The sequence below is a fragment of the Pyxicephalus adspersus genome, chromosome 3 (genome assembly GCF_032062135.1).
Source record: "Pyxicephalus adspersus chromosome 3, UCB_Pads_2.0, whole genome shotgun sequence".
Lineage (NCBI taxonomy): Eukaryota > Metazoa > Chordata > Amphibia > Anura > Pyxicephalidae > Pyxicephalus > Pyxicephalus adspersus.
Window position 1 is genome coordinate 48,858,304 of NC_092860.1, and position 24,777 is coordinate 48,883,080.

The window sequence follows — 24,777 nt, forward strand, 5'->3', positions numbered from 1 at the left end:
TATTTTCAGATGTATTTTTATTACTTAAAAAAAAGAGTCATAAACATATTTACTTTAAATTTTTGTCTTTTTTGCATGGACATTCAAAACCAGTAACAAAAAAAAAATAAGTTCTGGATCAGATGTTCCCTTTATTCTGGTTTAGATAAGGCCCCAGTGTAAACAGAACTCTCCCTCTCCAATCTGGTTCTATAGGATGAGAAATGAGAAATGTTGCAGTTTTTACAGCTTTAAATTCAGAGGAAAAGAATGAAGCACATCAAGGGGGAACTTCATGCCACCAACACAGTTCATGCGAACATCAGGATCCCCTGGTAAGAAGCAAAGGGAAACAACAGGACTGTACACAAAATTTTGTGATGTCAGTCCTCTGAAAGATACATAGAAAAAGAGGTAAACACCATAGAAACAATGTTTTTTTTTTTTGGAAATACACTTAGAGAAGAAAAAAAATGAAAAGGAGGAAGCTGCATTGTTGTGAGATTTTAAATGCCTTCAGTGGATTTTTTTGTAATTGGTTAAGTCTCTTCTGCTTAGTGTTACATAAGTGAAAAGCTCCTTAGGCTGAAGTGGTTGGTGTGAGTTTCAGGTGTCCAGGATTTTTCACGGCTCATTTAAAGCAGCTTTTCATGTAGGATTTTTTTTTTAGAAGAGCAGTCAACACACATAATAAACTTAGAAAAAGGGAATGGGGTCAAGAAAAGTTAAAGTTTGGTATATTTGCTTTGTAACAACAAAGGAAGGGTCCTTCAGGTTGTTAGTCACACCGTATGAAAGTTGTGCAACAGGCTGGAACAGAATGCTAGTCTTCATTTAGGCTCTGGTTTGTCCTGCAACAGCGGTATGATAGACTCCCATGCAGTAAGGCACTAGAAGAGGGACAAAGAAAAAACAAACGTGTAAGGAAAACAGATCTATGTTGAATCACAAATTTCAATTTGTGACTTTTCCTTGTCTTTGTAAATTATAAAAAATAATTTCAGAAAGAAAACATATTTTGCTTGCAATTTACTTTTTATTTATGTTTTTATTATGTTTTGCACCAGGTGGAGAGAAATTGTGTTGCAAATGGGAAAAATGAGGAAGCGGTGCTTCACAATATGATTTAAATATAAAATGCAAATTTTCATAAGGTGCAAATTACCTATTTTTTTACTTTACTAAATGGGACTGGTTATGCCAAAAACTTCCTGCCCCAAATCTTTACTAATGATTCCCAGTACAATGCCCTGAGCCAAGGATATGCCAATGAACATAAATGTTCATTCCTCTTTAAAAGCAAGCAGCTGACTGTCAGTTTGCTCTCAATCTTGGCTGTTCCCAATTATCACAAATCATCTTAATCTGATCATGTGATTACTATAGCAGCTCAGAAATGAAAGCATTTATATATCCATCTGTAGTGGCCGTTGTTTATTCCTGTTTCAAAGCTAGAGTGACCAGGAGCTTACACAGGTTTTTTTTTCCTGACTCCTTGTGAAACCTAGCTACTCCTTTTATCCTGGGGGATACAAGCAATAGCTAGGGAGCAAAGGAAATGTGAGTATGTACTGAAGGGAAGGTGGGTAATAAAGCAAACCTAGTTGCTTTGAGCCAAGTCCAGGCATTTTTAAATCCACATTTGCTATTGACTTGCTAAATCTAGTTCATTTAGTTTCCGAACCAGTCAGCATTGTTCTGGAGACAAGTACTGCAAAATTTACACATATACAACGACACTCATATTACAACCAAAATTTCCACCCTAGTTAAATAATATCGAATCAAATGTCAGACACCACATTTCCAAATTGTGGAAATTAACTCATCGGTAGTAAGTTGAAGACCTAGGTAAAGAACTATAGCAGCAGCTATTTCTCTGCCACTATCTGACATTTTCCCACCCGCCGATTCAGGGTTCTTTTCCCTGGCTGCTGTGTCACTACTTTGCTAGTGACAAAGTAGCTGGCAGGTGGAAAGCAAAGTGAAGGATATTCAGTAGTGTTGAATAACAGCAGTGCCTGTAGCTCTGCAGGAGAGTAAAAACTGGAGCTGCCACTTGCTGACAGATAAGTATAGAACAGCTTTATTTTATTATATTAGTGAGAAACTTGCTTGTATTTTTAGATTAGCACAGGGACCAATGTGAATCAATTAATTCTAGAAAAAGCATCCATCTTGACTTTAGATTCTCCCCACTCTAATGTGATATTATTTTGAAAAACTGTACTGAGCCTGTACAGGATATTAAACAGACTGCACACATACTTCTAATGAAGTCTAGTCAAAAATAAAAATTTCACAGCATAAAAAATTATATTTACAGATTATACATTTCATTCCCTTTACCTTTTCATAATATTGGATGTTTTTGTCAGCCATTCCCATAAGTAGTTGGCGAAAATCTTGCCTCTTATTATTCTGCCACCTTTCCATGTCCGCCTTCAAATCTGCATTGAAGCATTCTACTTTGTCCTGGCACTTCTCGACTTCAGTTGGCGCCTGAAAATTAACAGAATAATGAATGCCTAAAGTATCTGCAAATGCTAGAGTAACTTAAAAAAAAAACTGCATTCATTTTGGTTAACTCTTTACTATCTCTAACAGTAATCAAAACCTTTGGGAGAAGACCAAATGTTGAAGCATTGGTATGCAGCGGTTTAATCAACAGTAACTTTCGGACTGCTCTGTTTACCGAAATGATTCACTGAAACTTTCTTTTTTATGCATATAGGTCCCTTTTTTGGTTATGTGTTTTTTATGAAAATTGTAGCAGAGAAACAGTCAAAAATAAAAGTGGATAGTTAATCTGCTTGTATTGTATTCTCCCTAGTTCCTCTCTCCTCTCCCTCTTTATTACCATGTTTTCAATGTTCAAGATGTAAAAAAAAAAAAAAACATACATAATTTAGGCATTGGGCCACTGTGCTTTTCTAGAGGGATCATAGTTGGTTGAATGGGCAGTAAAAAGCTTCTTAAAAAAAAAAAAAATCTTAAATTGAACATATGGCAACAAAGGCTACAATGGATCTACACTCCATTCACATTTTAGAACTATGGTTATGCTCTGAAGATTGTTGCTGTCCAATAGTCGCCCCACTTTTACTATGTAGCTTACTATTTAAAACACAGACATGGATTATTCCAATTATACTGAGATTTCACTACCAAGTTTCAGTCTTTCAGTTTGGTGACCAGAAAAGTAACATCAACCAGGGAGCCCCAAACAATGTGATGGGCATCCCTGTCCACGATTTATTTGCTCTGAAAACCGATGTCCACTTTCATCAAATCAAATTCTAAAAGACTGTAGTCACTAAAATTATGAAAAATGACTGGAACAAATGTGGTCAAATATAAAAATCTCACTCCAGTTCTCTCCTCTCTTCTCAAGGCTGCAGCATCCACTTTGGCCTCGTATTCTGCTTGCACTTGATCCCTTTTCTTTAATACATTCTAGAAATACATAAATGTTAACAAAACCAGGTATTAGTTATCAACTTATAGAAAGTGTTCTTGCAACAATATGAAGATACAGTATAGAAAAATGATAACATCTTGATAAGAAAGAGCAAGAAAATGTATAATTTTGTATGTTTATGTTCCTTATTCTGGACGACTGATTGCTGGCATTGACACACACTGTTAGGGCCATTTAAGACCTGGAGCGTTGTACTTGAGAATAAACTGTTCCTATTCAAGTGAATAGGAGCACTTGGTAACCTTTTTTGCATGCAATTCATTAAATGTGTGGTTACTATACTGGGACCATAAAGCAGCTGTGTGCAAACCCATTTCCATGCACATGGTTTGCCACTTCTGAGCACATGAAAGCAGTTTAGCACAAATATGAAAGGTGCCTTAATGGCTACAAACTAGAAAAGGTTAAGCCCTACTGTAATTCATGTCAAAATGCAACACATACCTCAATTGGTAGACATGTATATATGAAAAAGTACAATCGGGATTTTTCCAAATATATCTTTAGAAGGCATTTGTTGTAGAGAACAGCCATTGCCCAAATATGATAATTTTTAGAAAAAAGATTGATATAACTGATCTTGCACAATTATCAATATAATATTATAATACCTGTGGATTTTTTTTTTTTTTTTAGTTAGAACTGCAGGTGAAAGTTCAGTTTATTGGTGGCCCCACAAGCAGCTTATCTTGCATTTCTTTTAAACATTCATTGCTTTATTTAGCCACTAGAAGTGAAGATGAATGCCTAGCATTCATGGTATGGAGAGTATGCAATTTCAAGTTATCTCACCTTTGTGAGATAACACTGGTGCTTGGGGATTGGCTATTCATACACCCCAGGCTTCTGATCCCCCCTCAACAGCTGAGCCTAGCAGCATATGTACTACAATAATTATGTGCTGATGGAGTGAGGCATATCTTCAAACCCATTTGCATATTAACCAGCACAATCCTCATAACAATGCACCGCTTTACTGATGAGTTTTTCCCTGTAGGATAGAGTGCTGCTTTATATTTAAGTTGACGTTTAGAAATATCCTGAATACAGGATCTAAAGCAAAGGGCAAGAGTTACCTGTTGCAACTATTGGAAGTTACATGTGCCACCCATTAATGTTTTTTCCCCAAAGCTAAATAGATTACTAAGGCCTAAAAATACATGGCCATGGCACTAAATATTGTATTTAACATTATAAGTGCATGCTTTATAGAAGTTAGCAGGTGAATTGCTTCTTTGATAAACCAACAGAGATTAAAAAAGTTGTTCATGTCAAGCTGTAGCAGTCCCCTAGTTTACTAGTTAGCTAGAGGGTGGTATTGTTTGTTGGGGGATAGCCTGGCCAGAATGCAGCTAGTGCATACAGGCTTCAGAAGGCAAGACAAATATAGTATGTATTTTGGTTAGTTTAACTCAAATTTGATCTGCATTATCCTTTTGGACTCATGAACAAGGCATTTTTTTAGGATGCTTCTGCATGCTTTACGCTTCTTTTGCATGCACATTGACTTGAAAAAGTTAAAGCCAACAAGGCTAAAGTAAATGATATATAAAGGAATAATTTAAAAGGCATATATAAAGAAATAATATTTGTTGTCTGAAAAAAAAAAAACACCTTCATTGATTCAGAGTAGAGGATATACTCTCTGAGAACTGGCAGAAAATCTTCAGTCATGTCCTCCGTGAGCTCCTCTAGGGCTGTACTGCAGTTCCCCACACAGGCAGACACTCCCTCCAATGGCTCACTTAGCTCTCCTTCCAAGGCACTCCACGTAGAATAGACTGGGCCATATTCTCGAAGCTCCACTAGGTATTCTAAAAGAGACAATAGCAAAAGACAACTTCACACACTTGGAGCAATGATGAACAACAAATACCCCTATTTAATGTACAGCACTGTGTTAGCACTATTAATAACATTTTGATGCAATATTTAGCAAATACACATACTGAAATGTACTCGTCTTGTGAAACTCACAGGTTATTTATATTTATATTAGGTTATTTATTTATATTAGCAAATGCAATCGTTCGTACCTGAATGTACCAGATGGTACTTCCCTTTTCCGCTTTAATAAAGGGTACTTAGAAATATGCATAAATATTTATTATTATAACAGATGAATGGTTAAAATTTCTGTAAAAGTAGCTCTTCTTCATTCCAGTGATGTATATCTGTGCCAGCTGGGTTTTGTTGGTTGTGGGCAGTTCACCTATCACCAAAGAAGCTCTTGGACTTTTGATATTGATATGAAGTGGATATATAGATTTGTAGAATACCAGCAATGTTATCCACAACACTGGGAGTTGCCAGAAATCCCAGTGTTCATCTTTGATCAAGGCAGAGTCAATACAATTTTAGCAATCTAATCCTTGAAAACAGATCAACGTAACCGTCATCTGCTGCTGATGTCCACATGCCTTGCTGCCCAACTTTAACATTAGATATGTTGAAAAATTGGAATTTTGTGACAAGTCATAGATTTTCAGGTCATTTTATCTTTAATGCATGTACCTGACATATAATAACTGTACCTGTATTTATAATCCGTTATAATCAATTTATAATTAGTCACCCAGTAATCAGATTACTAATTAGGAAAACAGTTCTTTAACAAACCACTTTCCCATGCATTTTTTTTCTATTTTTCACATATGGTACATGCATTTTAGACCTAAAAAATTACAATAAACCCCCACGTTATTTATTTATTTTTGGATATCAAAGAACCTGTAAAAAAATATATAGTTGTGTGTGATATTTGAAAAATTGCCTATTAAACCTGAATTAGTAAAAAAAACAAAAAAAAAAAAAAAAACGTAATTGTGCACACAAACAATACCATTCGCATTTTTTGAGACTCCTTCAAGTAAACGGATACTAAAAATGTCAAACATTCAAACTGTGTGTACCCACACCACACCTTGCCAGCTGTTAAACATGAGTGGTGGGTCCATTATGTTGTGGAAAAAATGGATTTCACTAAAAACCTGTTAAACTGAATACGAAAGAAATGTGAAAATAATTTCCGAAAAGATCAACAGGTATTCTGTTTTTAAAAATAGTTGTATGTAATATGAAGTAAATGCAATGTCTGTAATAGTTTTAATTAGTAAGCTGCAATATACATTTTTTATTTCAGGTTTAAATACACTTTACACACACACACACACACACACACACACACACACACACACACACACACACACACACACACACCAGTTAGGTCCATAACTATTTGGACAGACAACCTTTTTCTAATTTTGGTTCTGTACATTACCCCAATTAATTTTAAATGAAACAACTCAGATGCAGTTGAACTGTAGACTTTTAGTGGGTTGAACAAAAAAATTGCATAAAAATGTGAGGAACTAAAGCCTTTTTTTTTTTTTTTTTTTTAAGACAATCACTTCATTTCAGGGGCTCTCAAGTAATAGGACAATTGACTCAAAGGCTATTTCCTGGGCTGTTGTGGGCAATTCCTTCATTATGTCATGATCAATTAGGCAGATAAAAGGCCTGGAGTTAATTTTAGGGGGGGGGGGGCTTGTATGTGGAAGATTTTGTTGTGAACAGACAACATGCGGTGAAAAAGGAGCTCTCCATGCAGGTGAAACAAGCCATCCTTAAGCTGCCAAAAACAGAAAAAAGTTTTGTACATCACGAGAAAGAAACAAAGCACTGGTGAACTCAGCAACGCCAAAAGACATGGACGTCCACGGAGGACAACAGTGGTGGATGATTGCAGAATAATTTCCATGGTGAAGAGAAATCCCTTCACAACAGCCAACCAAGTGGACAACACTCTCCAGGAGATAGGCGTATCGATATCCAAGTCTACCATAAAGAGAAGACTGCATGAAAGTAAATACAGAGGGTGCACTGCAAGCCAGCACAGTTCTTGAAAACATTCTTTGGACAGATGAAACTAAGATCAACCTTTAACAGAATGATGGCAAGAAAAAAGTATGGAGAAGGCGTGGAACAGCTCATGATCCAAAGCATAGCACATCATCTGTAAAACATGGCGGAGGCAGCGTGATGACTTGGGCGTGCATGGCTGCCAGTGGCACTGGGACATTAGTGTTTATCCATGATGTGACACAGGACAGAAGCAGCCGAATGAATTCTGAGGTTTTCAGAGACATACTGTCTGCTCAAATCCAGCTAAATGCATCACATTGAGGCGGCATTGGGAGGCATTTCATAATACAGATGGACAATGACCCAATACACACAGCCAAAGCAACCCAGGAGTTTATTAAAGCAAAGAAGTGGAATATTCTTGAATGGCCAAGTCAGTCACCTGATCTGAACCCAATTGAGCATGCATTTCACTTGTTGAAGACTAAACTTCGGACAGAAAGGCCCACAAACAAACAGCAACTGAAAGCTGCTGCAGTAAAGGCCTGGCAGAACATTAAAAAGGAGGAAACCCAGCATCTGGTGATGTCCATGAGTTCAAGACTACAGGCTGTCATTGCCAGCAAATGGTTTTCAACCAAATATTAGAAATGAACATTTTATTTTCAGCTTTTTAAATTTGTCCAATAACTTTTGGGCCCCTGAAATGAAGTGATTGTGTTAAAAAAAGGCTTTAGTTCCTCACATTTTTATGTGTATATATATAGTTAACTATATATATATAGTTTTAAAACCCCTGGAGAGAACTCACCTACTTCCTCTTTAATAATGCGCTGTGCTATCCTGTCAATGGTTCCAAGTTTTAGCGCAAACATGTCCAAATACTCTCCTATGGCTGAAAACTCCAAAGGGCGACTCCGGAGCTTGTGTCCACTTGTTACGTATCGCACAGACTCTCCCATCTTAGAAAGCAAAGTGGCCCCTTGTTTTTTGTGACTGTTCAGATCCTATATGCAAATACAACATGATTAGTTCAGATAAGTATTACTTAGAATAAAATATATTAGAATAAGATATGAGATGACTGTTCTAGATCATTTTAAAAAATAAAAGCTATGAGGCTGTTTTTGGTGCACATGACTTAACAGGAATAGCTCAATAATAACAAAACAAACAATATTCATTCATCAAGAGAACTGGACAAATATGTGCAAATACATTTCCCTGTAAACTGTAGATCCAAACTAGCTGATTAATTGATGCAAGAGTCTTTTATTGGACTTATCTCTTATATAACTGCCTGTGAAATGTTGGCTCTTTTTTATGACATTCTACATTTGAGGATTTTTCCAGTTAAATGAACACAAGCTGTGAGGTCCTTCATGAGCATAATATTGGTAACTCTGCATACCCATAGACCAACTGAGGGTGGGTTAAGGGATTTTCAGTAGGTAGGGATGCACGATTTAGCCACTGTAATAGGGTGTCCAAGAATGAACCCTCCATATATTTTAACAGAAAAAGAGTGCTGTGGTGTAGCAGGAAGAAACCTGGATCTATACGTTTTTGCATTATAGATTGTACAGTGTTCCAAAAGGGGCTTATAACCAGACATGACCAGAAGACATCCAACATAGTGCCAACTTCTCCACCAAATTGCCAACACCCATTATATATGGAAGAGAGGAAGCAATGGAGGCGTTATGGGGTTCCATGCCACTGCAACAGAATCTTGTATCCAATTTCTTGAAACTTTTGGCTAATAGAAGATTTGTATATCAAAGTAAGAATCTTGCTTTTTTTGTGAGGAGTCCACAAAGAGTAACCTAGTTCCTGTTACCACGCATAGAAGGTATGTTGACTCTTCACAGTGCCGAATAGATAATATATTCAAGTTGTTCATATACTATAAACCAAAAATGTTTGCCTATAGAGCAACACCTAGGAACTTGTCAAGTTACACAAATAAAGAATTTTCCAAAAAATGCATTGTTTTTATGATTATATATTCTAACTATAGCTTTACTCCCCTCTAACACTTAGATTTATTGTTGCATGTGCGTGGGTAAGCAGGTCTGACCTTGCTTTTTGTTTCCAACTACTTAACAGGTAAGAATACCTTTTTCACCATTATTAGGGTCCTGCTGACGCAGCAAGCCATTTTGCAGTTTGCCAATTATCCGACCCTACAAATAGGCTGCGTATGTGCTAATATCAAACATGCTATTTTGTCAAATTTTCAGTGTATTTATTGTACTTTTGAATAGTAAGGAAAAGATTAGGACAGGGGCATTCTAATCTACAGTCCCCATAAGATCATTACTCACTGGTTGTCATTTGGACAAGTAATGAGGGAAAAGCTCCTAAAACAAATAGCAATGAAAACTAGAATGGGAGTTCTAACCATTTCCTTATTCCATTTAAAATAAAAATAAAACTGGCAGAAATTCAGAACCTCTATAGCTACCAAAAAAAAAATGATAATTAATGAAATGCCAACCTTGGATGTGAGAAAGACACTGAAGTGCTCATTAAAGGAGAGAACTGGGTGGTCTGCAATCCTCTTAAGAAACTTGTCCAAAGCTCTTCTTCTGGTTTCCACAAATTCTTCAGAAAAACGGTCAACTACACCTTTCACTACAAATTTCTCTGGTAGAGGCTGAAATGCAGAAAGAAAACCACAAATATGTAGCAATACATATAAAGCTTGTTATATGCACTGTGCAAACATACAGTGCAACATAATACAATAACAGTTTCCACGTAGCAGAAGGTAGAGCAAACCTCTAGTAAGACAATATGAAAACAGCTAGTAACCTCATCATCTGAATATGTTAGTTGCCTGGTTATCATGTTGATCAAGCAGCTATAAAGCCCAAGTTTGGGCATGGAAATATAACAATCCTGTTTACCTTGCCTTCGATCTGAATCTGTAATTGTTTTGGTTAAATGGTAGGTAAGTAGCAGTTTTTCAAGAAAACTGGAAATGTAGTACAGGTTTCAGATAACACCATTGGGATATATATTTAACATAAAGTATATCTAAATTAAGCACTAACATTTAATTTTTGTAGCTAACCAGTTTTTAGATGTGCTTAGATTTCTTTTTCCAAGCATTTTCCCATTTATTAACACCTGGTGATTCTTCTGGTAATACACCTAGGCTACACACACATGCAATAATTGTCGTTGGAAGCGAACATTTAACGACCGAATGTTTGATTATCCTTAACAAAAGCAACAGGCCGATGACACCGATAAACGAGGAATTCTCTGAAAACAAACGCCCATAGTGACGTGACGCTGGGCTGAAAATATTAATTTAATTAATTACAATTCAGCATGTGTACAAAAAGTAAAGGCTCAGATTTATGTCAGGATCACCTTTTTGGTATATCTTACATACCAAAAGGAGCAGAAAAAATAAATCATTTGTTACGGTTTATATACATTTAAACTCCACAAATTAGGAATAGTTTCACAAGGAAATACATTAATTTATGGATGTTACAATGATGATAGGAGGTTATATGAAAGCTGTAAAGCAGGAGAGGAATTTGGGGAGAGTAGAATAAGGCAGCCAATATGTGAAAATATTTATAATCCTTCATTATTCATTGCCATGATTTCCCTTTTGACTTGAATTGGGAAGTCTGACATACCGTTCTTATAAAGTGAAGCTAGCAGCATAAATGTCTTGTCTGGGGCTGTCAAACTGTCAGATTGTAGGAACTCAGACTTCACTTTGGGTAATAAATGCAGTGACTCACAACCAGCGATGCGCAAACTGACTGTTGCCAATATATGTTAACCCAACCGCCTGGAAATCAAAATGCTATATTATACAAAGCTTTTCTAAAACATATCTACTGGACCTTTGTGTTTAATCACAGCATCCCATACTATCAAGATGATACAAATGAGCATGAAAAGTCTGAGAACTACGGATATACTATAAAGACTATAAAATATTGCTTTCTCAGATTTAGGAGGATCATTCAGTAATTAGACATGTTCTATCACAGATCCCTGAACACATCCAAGAGCTTTCTGAAAAGTGGTAAAAATGTAAGATTAATCTAAACGGTATTATTTTGCTTGTTGAACACTAAGCAGTAGCTTCATTGGCTAGAGCACAGATCAACAGTAAGCATTACCTATTTTTCAGAGTTAATATTGTATAGCCTAAATTATTTATATTTATTCATTAGGTATGTACAAGAGGATGCATGATACACTTATTCTCAATTGCAGCCAGTATGAGAAAGCTTTACTGATGGATATGCAGCAGTCTACTGCTCAGGGCTTTTTTTTTTTTAATAGGGGGCAATTTGTTTGTAATGCCAGGCCAGCATTTATAATCTGGCTGACAGCACAGCACAGCCTGACTAGAAAATACAGATTTGCTGATACCATATATATACCCGCGTATAAACCGACTTTTTCAGCACTTTTTAAGTCACCCTCGGCTTATACGCCAGTCAGGTGCATGGGTCCCTCCAAAAAGCACCCGATCGGGCAGCTGAGTTCAGCTGTTTCCGCCCCCTAATGACAATGCCATCAGACTGCGGCGAAAATACGCTGGCCGCAAAAGCCAGCAAGGGTACGCCGGAATTACGGCGGCTACACGCCAGCGTATCTCTGGGGCCTAATTCAAAAAAGTGAACGGCAGTAAATACCGTTACAGTACAATCTGACTGTCATACAACATTGTAGGACATTAGATTAGTACTGAAAAACCCACTTACCTTGTTAGAATGGCCTTCTGCTGGTCCCCGAAGCTCCTCTGGTGTTCTCTCTTCTGTCTTCAGCCACCGAATGCAGAGAAGATCTTCAGGGTTTCCAGGGAAATTGGATTCAATACAAAATAGCTGTATCGAGTCCAATACAAATAAATCTTTATATATATATATATATATATATATATATATATATAAATTTTACACAAGCTACTGTACAGTTATATTACATTATACACTATTTTATTTTTTTAAACAGATATTTTTCATTTTTTTGTGTTTTTTTATTTAAAGTTTATTATTCAATGTAATAAATATTGTACATATTTTGGTGAGTTATGTCTAAGAATTATAGGCCTACAATGTAAAATATATTTCCATGCAGAAATATGTAATGCTTTTTGCGTGGAAATACGGAGAGAATTAAAACGCTAGGGGGGGCTACAGTGGCTGAATGCAGTTCCGCTTTCAGCCACTTTTTCCAGACAGAATCATACTGCCAGGGAGGTTAAAGAGAATTTAGTGGTTGGGTACAGTAAGTAGTATACCTACCTAACCACTAAATTCTCACTATGGTATTTGTTTACCGTATAATGGCTGTAATGGCAGTATTATGCAATTTTATTGGTATTTATTTTGAATATTGAAACTTGCCAGTAGCTGCAGTATTTCCGACCCTCAGCTTATACCCAAGTCAATCAATTTTCCCGTTTTCCAAGTTAAAAATAGGTACCTCGGCTTATACACGGAACGACTTAACATGAGTATATACAGTAACTCCTATAGAACTACGTACAATCAGACTAACATTTTTTTTCACTGAGGCTCGCAGGCTTTAAAACCGGTAGTATGAATTTGATTCCCTTCCAAACACCTCCTAAACCAAAATGTAGCACTGCAGTTCAATGTGGCTCTGAAATAGCCCAAAGACACAGCAATAGCTAATGGAAAATCCTCCAACAGGAACACCTATTTTGGCAATAACTCTCCAGGATCAGTATTTTGTTCACTTTAAAAAAATATACTCTTTTTCCAGAAAGTAATCGGAAATCTCCCTAGCTGGGTGTAGACAGCAAACATGATTTAAGAGGGGCTTTACCTTTCCCTGCTATAAACCAAATGAAAAATGTTCCATTTAAAAACAAGTGTTATAGCTGTAACCAAGCTCCATATAGTAGTGGATGTTAATACACAGTCACACACAACAAACGGACATATGCAGCGGCATCAGCAAGTCAATACTTAGATTCCTTAGCTTACTACTTTTATGTAGCTCATCCAAACAGCAGCAACATACTACCTACGGGAATGAAGTGAGTGGGCTGGGTTTCTTCAAGTTTATTCTTCAACCAGTCAAAGTCCTGGTACCTTCGACGTACAGAATACTCAGGAAAGTCAAACTCTGCCCGTGTTGTCTGAAAGAAAGGAAAACATAGCTTAGGTATTATCTCCAATGTTTCCATTGGCGTTACTAAAATCCTAAAAGTAGATGTTTAAAACGTATTTGTGAAGCCAGTTATCCTCAGCCCTGGGTTTCTGCAAGCGGTAATTCTGAAATAAAATGACCTTATTACATTTTCGGCAGACTGCCTGCATCTTCCTGTAGCAGATTTACAAGACATACTTGTATACTGTACTGGATTACTAAACCACCAACAGGAAAGGCCTCAGTTTTCCGAGCAACATATATTTCTACATATATTTCCAGCAACAATAATCAATGTAGTGGGGATTGACATAAAGGAATCAAGGTTATTTTGTTAAAAGGGAGCACAGAGACCTTCCTCACTAATTTCTCCAGCCCCATTAACTAAATGCACACTTACTTTTTTATAGGCATTGGTTTTGGGGCTTTATATTACTAGTTCCTCCTTAAACAGCCCTTACATTAAAAAAGCAATCAATCTGATTTTAGGCTACTATTTGCCATTAAATATATATTTGGATTACCTTGGTCATAATACGATAGGTTATATAAGTTTCCATAGTGCATACATGCTTCTTTGGGTCATCAACAGTAACAAAGAGGTCCCTGGTCTCTCCATCCATGTCATCATCTAGCTGAAGCCTGTTAAGAAGTGAAGAGGATGATGCTGGACTTGAAGTATCAGCTGGGGTACCGTTGGGTAAACTGAGGTCCTAGGAGACAAAGACAATAAATAATGATAACATGATGAATGCAAAAAAAGGAACAGTACAATATTCATTAACTTACAAATGCTAAAAGCCATCTCTTTGGAGTATCTAAACTAGGCCTGTCACTGTTTACACTACATCATACACTCACTCTTTATAAATAGTTACTTTCAGTTCGTTAAAAGGAAACAACAAGAGAGGACAAAGCTTAAGTCAGCATAAAAACCGTAACAGGGGGGCTTGTTTTTTAGCTTGAATGCTGCTAGACTTGAATAACATATGCACTATAAACACAGCACACAGTTTTGTATATAGCTGTATAACCATAGAAAGATTAACAATTACATTAAAAGTCATCTAAAATATTATATATTTAAAGTCTTTACTTTTCTAAAAATATTGTGCCATTGCAAAACGAGAAGGAAATAGGGTGACATACATATAATGGTACAACACGGTGTCAGGCTGCCAGAAAAGCATAAAGAACAATATCAAGTCCTCATTCTTTAAGTGACTTCAACCATTTCTGTACAGTGAAATGCCTAAGCCCCTTTATTTTATGGTGCTGCAGGAAAGCACACATTACCATAATGCACATAAAGTGTATGTTACCCATTCATTCTAAAAAGCAATCCAACATTCCTCATTTCTGAGTTCCCCTAAAAACTAGAATGTTGTCTGGTTTTTGCATTGGGCAAGGTATTCAAATGAAAGGTGGAAAGAGCTACCCTAAAACTACACATTACTGCTTTTGCACTAATACAAAGCAGTAGTGTGAAGAGGCTCTTACTATTTATATTAAAAGCAAACTAAAGCAAAATAAAAAAAATAAAGTTTGTCAGTATTTTCAAGCTTTTTGTCAAGACAAGGTGCAGGTATCACTGGGTACCAGTGATTCCCTAAATCAGGAAACCCTCTTCTATGTGCCTCTCCGATTTTGTTTCCTAAACTTAGGGGTAAGTCCCATTAAGTATTCCCCTTCTTAATCAGAGTACTTAAAGGGCCATTACAGGAAACGATCTGCATTACTTGTTCTAAAAACTAAAAAGCTGAAACTAAAGCTACCTACACAAATCAGACAATAGTTGCCCAAGATGAGAAATCCTGCTCTCCTCTTGGGAAAAAAACCTGACAGATGTACAGAAGTCACCTATGTCATTCATCAATCTGCCACAGTGGATTTATCAATGACTGTTCTGGAACAACTACTGTGGATCCCTACAAATGAGAGCACAGCAGGGTGCTGCTTGCTCATTCTCCTCCAGCCCGGCACTGTGTGTACAGCACTCGTTCATTCATCAGTTACGGGAAACAATCACAAAAGTTGGTTTCAGGTGGCAGTAATCTGACATCTGTATGGAGCTAAACCTAGAGACAGACAAGTAACCAACAGTCTTCTATGAGCTTAGCCTTGATTCTAGCCTAAGTACAACCAGTGAGCAGGCTTGCCTAATATTTGGGAAATGCAAGACTTTGTTACAAAATGTACCTAAATTGGAGAAGAAAAATGTCCTCAATAATGATAATTCTTGGTTTGTTTGTTTTATATTAGCTAAAGGATTGCCTTTAAAGAATGTACCAAGGCTAATATTAAGAAAACACTTCCTCTGTACGTTACATTACACGTCACAAGGCTGCTTAACAAGATAGTAAATGTCAATCATCTAAAATATTTTAAAAGCCTGTACTACTAATAAGAGTACCAGGATACTAATGCCTAATACTTTAGGTACATTTCATGTGGATGACAAATGTTTTTGTTTTAAAGGGTATGTAAATGCAAAAAATAAATGTCTTGTAATTGCACCCCTTTTGTGTCTATTACAAACTATACAAATTATTTTTGATATACCAATTTATTCAGTGCAAGAAAATACCAGCTGACCCTCCTAGAAAACATGTGAGCTGATAAACTCTCGACTTTTGCTGACAAGTATTAGTTAGCGCCCATCATGTTCTATAGGGAGAGGGAAGGTGGAAGGAAGCACTCTGCTGTGCTCTCCCACCTGAACTTGTAAAGTGATTGTTCCCAATTATTGTTCATGGATGTATCCTGACTGCTGGACACATGACAGACTTTTCCTATGGAGAAGAGAAAAGGGTTGCTAGTCCTAGTCCCTAGATACAGTGCAATGAGTGAGCATGTCATCCTAGAAGAGGAAGTGGGTGTGTGTGGTTTTTAAGGGTAAAAGGTCTGGAACAAAAAGAAAAAAAAATGCAGCCACTACATTCATATTCTGGTAGCTTCAATATATTACATTTTGTGTAAATTACCACTAAAAGCTTAAGGCAAGCTAATACCCCATTTTTTATTGTGAATTCTGTAGAGGGCAGAAGTCATCTCGCCTAGTTGTCATTTTTGGGTAAAACTCTGGAGTTACTGCTTGTATGTATTATGAATAATGGCACAGAGTTCACTACTGAGATCAAGCTAAAATTACATCACAGTCATATGACCTTAATTAGCTTGAAGATTACTAAGAAACTCTGATTCAGTCATCCCTGACCCATACACAGCCTGACTGTATCTGTTGAAATGGCAGATGCAGCAAAACTCCTGTGTCTAGTACTCAGCATCTTCAGCATAGAAAACTCAATGTTCTAAACCCACCAAATGCTTAAAAACAGCAAAAAGAGGTCCAGTCAAAGCCACCAAGTATAACTCCCATAGTAAAGATCTCTCTTGTTCCAGCTAGAAACTTTTAAATTGAATTTGACAACTGCTTTTTTGTTGTATTAAAGACATGTCAAAATGTAGGTCTCCAGTTAAGCTAATCCAGCTAAATTAATTGGATGCGGTTCCAAAACGACAGCATAGTTTTAGAAAGGAGCTGGATTTATTTTCCTGACTGCACAGATTTCTGCTGCCAATCATGTTGTAATTAACGGAGCAGAGGGCTGCTGAACTTATTGGCACATTTATTTATAGCTACACTGCTCGCATGTGGGTAGCAAATTGTTTAGAACCCAGCAGTGTGTGCAGTAAAGGTACACATGGGGCAGTTGCACTCTAGTTAAATGACCATTTCGAAAAATTAATAAATACATTGTATTTTGCACATCAGTATTAACTTTTAGCATTGCAATAGTCAGTCTCATCTGTGAACACTGCATGCAACAATTAAGTGTGGTTTTGAAACTAACTATAGTATAGACCAGGGGTCAGCAACCTTTACTCTCAAAAGAGCCATTTTGCCTCCTCTTCCACTAAAGAAAAATAGTCTGGAGCCGCAAAACATAACACAGTTTATAAACTTTTAAAAGTTGTAGATTTATTTCACTGGTAGATTTTTTTCATTAGAACACCGGATAGGGAATCCCCCTCCTCCGCAGTGTCTTGGGAGGAAGGGGATCCCCCATCAGAGATCTCCCCGCAGCAGCCGAAGGGAGCCACAACAAGGTGGCTGAAGAGCCGCATGCGGCTCCGGAGCCGCAGGTTGCAGACCCCTGTCCTATCCTAATCCATATATGATTCACAATTTAATGCAATGCTTGGTAAGGATCATTGGAGTTACCCATTAGACACTGAACTAGAAATTGGATCATTTTCTGCAAGCCTACCATTTTTATGATTGGTATATGATTGTATACCATTGGTATTCATTTGTATGATATTTTACAAAGGATTTTTGAACTAAGCTGTGTGTCACAAAAAGGTACAATAAGGGAAAACACCCATAAACACTTAAAAATGGCCCACAGACACCTATTCGATTCAGTGGGGGCGTTTGGAGCTTTTTAGACAAATTAAGGTATTTTCTGTATTCTCAGCTATGTCTAAGTCTTTCAGAGGAGATCTAAAAGCAGGTGTTCCTGCACACCTTAATATTACCTGGGACAGAAACAACTGGAATGAAGAACACACTGAGCCCGATTTATCAAACATGTAATGGATCTAAGCCACAACTGAAAACATTTGGCAACAAATAATTTTTATAAAAAAAATTGGTGGAACGCAGTGTTAGAATTTACATATGCTTTAAACCCAAAATAATTTTTGTCTATACAAACTGTCACATTCTTTAGAATGTTGTCTGAATGTGTATTTATTTTCCACGGAATGTCACTGTACAGTAATAAAAAAAAAGTGCAATAACTGTTATTTGGTTTATTTTCTCTATTACCTGCTCCTGTCCTTATATCAAACATGGGCAAATGAATGTATAAGGAACATAATATTCTATTTAGGTTCATAACCATAAATTGAATTTTCCACATATCGAAAGTACAATTTATAGTTAATCCACACACCGAATTCCAATTTTATGTAGCCCTAATTTAGGGGCTGTGATAGCGGTGTTGTCTTTCACTCGCGTATATCAATGTAGATACATGCTAAGGAAGTCAAAGTTTTAAGGAAAGACTTCTTGGTGGTTGGATACCTCCACATCAGTATATTCTTATGAGGTCTACAGGGTGTTTAATCTGTTGATCAAATATATGATTGTTTTTGGAATTGTTTGAATATTTATAAATATATATATATATATATATATATACACATACATACACACATATATATTAAAAATGCAAGATATTCTTTCATAACACAAAAAGATGGTTTAAAACATTCTGAAGATAATGTTGGTAAATAGAATTGTTCGAATTGATTCAATGTTTTCATCACATAGGGTATGCTTTAGGACAACAAAAACTCTATTCAATTGATCTCAATTCAATGCTTGGCAGGGTTTATTTTAAAGTTCCTGATCCATCTGGTTAGGCGACCTATATAGAAGTAAATCAAACACAAAAGCTGGTTTCACCAACTTTAGATAACAGGTGGAACCACGTACATGTTTATAAAACTGGCACAAAAAATGAACGCACAACAAAATACAAAGCTGAGGAAATCCAGCACATTCATTACCTTAAATGTCAGTTTAATGTCTGACGGAGGATCCCTGTCTGCAGCAGACAAGCCGTAAGAAAATGACAACATTTAAAGGTCTGTAATGACAAGTTTCAGATGAAAATATGTCCAAAGGATGAAGAAGATCCAGGGACAAACTAAAACTGCCAGTTTTATAACTATTTGGATACATCATTCCAAACCACTCATGCCAGTACCTTTCCTAAATTCCTGACAAGTCAGAAGCAGTTTTTCAGAAACTATGTACCTTTTATTCAAGTGACTTTTCCCAAGCTCACACAATATAAGTATTTTGCTGCAGCCAGGAAGAAGCATTTCCTCCATCTCCTCTTCACTAGTGATCAAACTGCAACACAGTACATTGTAGCAAATCAGAGGCTATGCGGCTTCATCTTTGGGCTGGGCTCACCTCCTAGATTGTAAGCTCTTCAGGGCAGGGTCCTCTCCTCCTCCAGTGTCACTCTCTGTATCAGTGTGTCATTTGCAACCCCTATTTAATGTACAGCACTGTGTAATATGTTGGCGCTATATTAATCCTGTCTATGAATATTAATATTAATAATAATAACTGTGTCTGATGTTTGTGAATACAGCTGAGATTTTCAGAACTGTGTCCTCTATCTCAGCAGTCACCATTGGTCCGTGGCTCTGTTCCCTCTGTGAACACAACCCGTCCACTCCCCGCCCACCTGCTTGCTAAACATCCTGGGGGGACCGTAGCGCAGGGCTGTGGACACAACTTTTGTTGAGTGGACGGGTTCTGGCATCATGACGTCACTCTGGGGGAAGTTTCTTCCTCTTTGAGTGACACACCGCTCACGCACGGTCCTGATTCCGTGGATTTAGTGGTCTGTGAGGTCTGAAAGGTTTGGCAACCACTGCTCTATTGGCTTATGAAGATGCAAATATTGGAAACTGGAGAGCCCAATATGGCACTACCCTTCTAAAAAGAAAAGTAGGAAACGGCATTGTCTGGGTTAGTACGTGATCTGTGGGAACCCATACACATTTGACAACCATTCCCAACTTTGCTCAGTATACACACACACTTTGTATAGTACATATTAGCACATCACACAACAGAATCTTTGTGCTTGTATATCTGCTTGTGCCATGGTGACAACAGTGACGTTTGCACACTTTTCTAACCTACATACTGTTACTTCAGTAGGGCCACAGAGACGAATGATAGGTTTTTTATTCTGCCTTCAACCTGCAAATTAAATTTCAGAGCCACCTTCATTGCGGATCTGTTCAAAACTGTAACTGAACAAAGGGGCCGTGAGAAGCAATGGACACTTGCAGATAGAAGTGGTACACTATACTGATGCAGAAACCATGGCAAGGCTGTGGTTAATTTTTTTTAGACAAAAAAAAACATTTAAAGCTTGCTTCATATTTACAAATACTGTATTAAAGACCTCTAGTGATTCATTTCTTGGCCAGCTAAAAAATATTCTGATATAGCCTGAAATACTACAGGTAGAACCTTTATGTAAATCTAGTAATCTTAGCCTCTGCTTGTGCCAAGGGTGCTGTCTGTCTCTTCCTGGTTTTACTGCAGGCAGCCCCCTGATGAGGCAGCACAGCCCATTCCCAGATGACACCATGCCGGATTTTGAACATGCACAAGCCAAGATCTGATACTAGGAATGTTGAAACCCGCTGCCTTCTAAAATATACAAAATAGGTATCCCAGAAGCCCGCAGCAGGAAATAAACTCACGTAAGCTGCAGAAGACGAAAAAATGGGCAGAAAAAAAATTCACAAAAAACAAAGCACAAAAAAAAATATTTTTACATTGAGATGGGGAAGCTTTTCAAGTCAAACTGCTTTCCAATGAAAGGTATCAATATGAAATCAGTATGAAAGGGTTTTCAAACAGCACATTATGCTGCAATAATATACTTGTAGTTGCCAAAACGGAAGATCACAAATCTATTAAGTGAATGAGAACTAAAGGGTGGAACCTTCCAAATGGTATGTCAAACAGTCACACTCATATGTCTTACTATCTGTATTTCTTAATCTGTTGGCAAAACACCCATGACACATTTTGTAGTTTCTACATCTAACACACCCTTGGTTCGCCATTAAAGCTGAACTCTATGCAGATATAAAAGACACAAATTGATGCAGCCCTGTAGTCTCAATAAATCACTAACAATATTTTTTAAATGAAAGCAGTGTAACTACCTTTAGAATATCAGCCTCTTGCTATATATATATATATATATATATATATATATATATATATTGTATAGCAGAGCTGAAGTTAGAGGAAAACCTGGGCTCAAAAGAAGTGGTGTGAGCAATGCTGTTCATCAGACTGAGGACACCTAGTGGCAGAATAAATACTACAGAGGAAAAAAAAAAAATCGCCATGAGGTGATTTTTGCCATTTTATCTTTTAATGGGCTATTTATGCGAGTGTTATGTGCAGATGGAGTTTTGCTTTTATAAAGATTAAAATACATCATCTTAACTACATCTTTTTCATATTCAAATACACAAGGTTTTTTTCTTTCTTTATAATAGCTCAGTATAGTAATATTAAAGACATGTGTGCCAATAGAAAACTAGAAGCTGTCATAGCATACTTCCTTCTGAAATTTCTAGTCCCCGGTCTCTAGCTTTATTACTTTAAATACTGACAGGGAACAAGCATGCAGACAGGAAAGTCAGGACAACTAATCTGCAAACTTTCCCCTGAGATCATTGAATACTTTGAATCTAAAAAATGAACCATAAACGTAAAACAAGAGTACCTGTACTCTAGTGAGCCTGGATGTCCCGCTCCATCACCTCTGACATGACATACCTACCGGTCTTCCCTCTTCTTTACTGGAGCACACAGCCTCATCATAAACATCTGTCTGCTCCTCCTATTAGCATGGTATGATTTATGTTTCCATTGGAAAGTGTACACTTTGCCAGGAAGAGTGGAAATCACTGCTCATGAATACAATAGATCTTGGCGGAGCAGGAGCAGGTATATTTGTGGCTTGTCTGGTGTGATGTGATGGAGGGCCAACCAAGCCACTATGTGTGGTTCAAAGACAACGAATATTCCTAAACTCTTCACCCCTTCACCCCCTATAGCTTGTAGCGGCCAAAGAACAATGCTTCCAAGTACTGGGGCACAGGTGACTTGCTTCCCCATGATTGGGACAATCATTGGGGGCATCCATTTGTTTACCTGATACCAATGATCTTTTTGGCTGTCTGTACAAGTGATATTCTTCTTATCTGCCAGCAATGTAAAGCTGCGTACACACTTCCAATTTTTGTCGTTGGAAAGGATCTTTCACGATCCTTTCCAATGACAAGGGAGTGCACGATGCATGAACGATGCTGTACATACAGCACCGTTCATGCTCTATGGAGAGGGGAGGGGGAGAGCGACGGAGCGGCACCCTGCTGCGCGCTCTCCCCTTCCCTTTCATTAGGATCGGCTGTCGTCCATCGTCCGTGGATCCGGCAGGTCGGTCGTCCGGACGATGGACGACACCGACTGTACACATGGCAGATTTTCGCCCGATAATTGGCCGATGCCGATTATCGGGCGATAAAAATCTGACGTGTGTATGTAGCTTAAGAGACATTCTTCCCACTAACTACCACACTATTATACTGTGAGTTGTGGATATATTTAAATATAGAAGTGGTTCCCTAAGACCTGAAAGTTATATAAAGGGTTCCTCGCAGTTAAAAAGTTTGAGAAACACTGGCCTAGCCTGTTTGAACACTTTCCATGTCTCCTGCTTGTTGAACAAACAATGAACTTGCAGAATGAGGATGCTGGTGATGGAAAATTCTACTGGGAAAATGAAAAGCTCAACCAGAAATAACGTCCCTTCCTTATACATGCAATGTGCCAATGGACATTTACAAAAAAAGAATGAACACAATTACAATCAATGTAAAATGGTCACATATGTATTGCAACAGGTTTCTTATATTGTAACACAAGAGTGTGCGTTGTGTACTGCAACATATATGAGTTAAGAACCCAAACGGACCGCAAAGATCTCGAAAGGTCAATGAAATAAAAGCTATTACAAATCCAACTAAGTATATAATGAACAAATGCAAGGGCACCATTGAAACCCACCTGTGGATCCAATGATACAGACAACTTGGTTGGGTTGGCCTTGGCTTATGGGTCCTATAATGTGATGGGCACTCATCTCCTACATTATTATTATTAAACAGGATTTATATAGCACCAATACATTACGCAGCGCTGTACATTAAATAGGGGTTGCAAATGACAGAAAGATACAAACAATGACACAGAAGGAGAAGAAGACCTTGTCCAGAAGAGCTAACAATCTAAGAGGTGGAATTGAGATGAGCATTTAACTTTAGCCACCAGTATTGATGAATATATTAATATTTTGATGTGATGGTTTTACAGATGGCAACCTTTGCCTATACATCACATTGAATTAGCGCACACACATATACATATATATATATATATATATATATATGACTTTAATGTACAGCGCTGCATAAAATGTTGGCGCTATATATATCCTGTTTATTAATATTAAGAATAATATTATAAATGACACATCCATACAGATAATTAGGTTTGTTCATTAAGTAATGCAATGGCAATGAGCAGATCTCAGGTTCTCAGAGTCTAATCCATTAGGAGAAGATTTTTGCTTGGCTGCAATATATTAATGCACTTTACACATCCTCAATGTATTCTGCATCACCTCCAAATATATATTCCACCCACATTCTAATACATTTCAATCTGCCTTACCACCGGCTAGAAAACTATATTGGTCAGCACAGAAGCAGCAAAAACATACAGATTGCCAGTAAATTGAACTCTAGCCTACAATAAAGGAGTTTACAAACATACTATAGAGATCCTTACAATATTTAATGTATCCAATGTTTTCAAAACACAAATTCTGTATTGTATAAATACCATGGACTACATGCATGTTTTAATGCTAGGTACTGAGAATAATCAAAGCATCCTGGACCTGTAGCTTCACTGGTCTTTATATTATTTTTGCAGATCATATATAATACAGAATAAATGGGGCACTAGCTATAAAACAGGGAATCAGACTGGTGGGAATTGATTGATTCGCAGCAGGGAATGTCAATGAATGAAGCATATTGATGCACATTATTCGCACAGCACATGTCTTCCTACAGACAACTGTTGCCATCTGAGTGTGCTCATGTCCTTACCTTGTCTGCTATGCTGTTGGGATCAGTGTGGGGTAACTCTGGGCTGGGGGTGTCATTCACAACAAATACCCCCGCCACCTCTTCTGCCCCAGGGGAACAACTTAATGGATGCTTGATGTCATGCAGAGACTTCTGTCCAGAGGATGGCAGGGACTTGGGAGTGCTGGAGCCTGACATGGCAGGAAGGGCTGCAAACACTGCTTAGCAACCAGCTGACATGAGATAATGGAGGAGGGAGGGGTGTTATGGCTGCACCCCAGGTACTCTCTATGTACTGCTATGTGACCGGGGCTCCTTCCTCATCATTCAGCCTCCCTCCTATCCCCAGGCGTGTGATTACACAAATCCCTGGAGCTCACTTCTATGGCGAAAAAGGAACGAAGGGCGTAAAGCAAGCGAAACAACAGCTGTGACACTTCAGGCTTTCCCGAGACTCCTCCTTTTTCGCTTTCTCTTTTTTTCCTCCATCCCGAATGTCCCCC

General features: G+C 37.6%; 1 protein-coding gene across 1 annotated transcript; it reads right to left on the reverse strand.

The window, feature by feature from the left end:
• Positions 1 to 24,777, reverse strand: SNX30 (sorting nexin family member 30). The gene is made up of 9 exons (XM_072404502.1): positions 24,296 to 24,777; positions 14,014 to 14,202; positions 13,368 to 13,478; positions 9,825 to 9,983; positions 8,136 to 8,331; positions 5,075 to 5,274; positions 3,349 to 3,435; positions 2,329 to 2,481; positions 1 to 869 (listed from the first exon to the last, which is right to left on the reverse strand). The coding sequence occupies exons 1-9, from the start codon at positions 24,470 to 24,472 to the stop codon at positions 810 to 812; spliced, it is 1,332 nt and encodes a 443-aa protein (XP_072260603.1). The 5' UTR covers positions 24,473 to 24,777; the 3' UTR covers positions 1 to 809.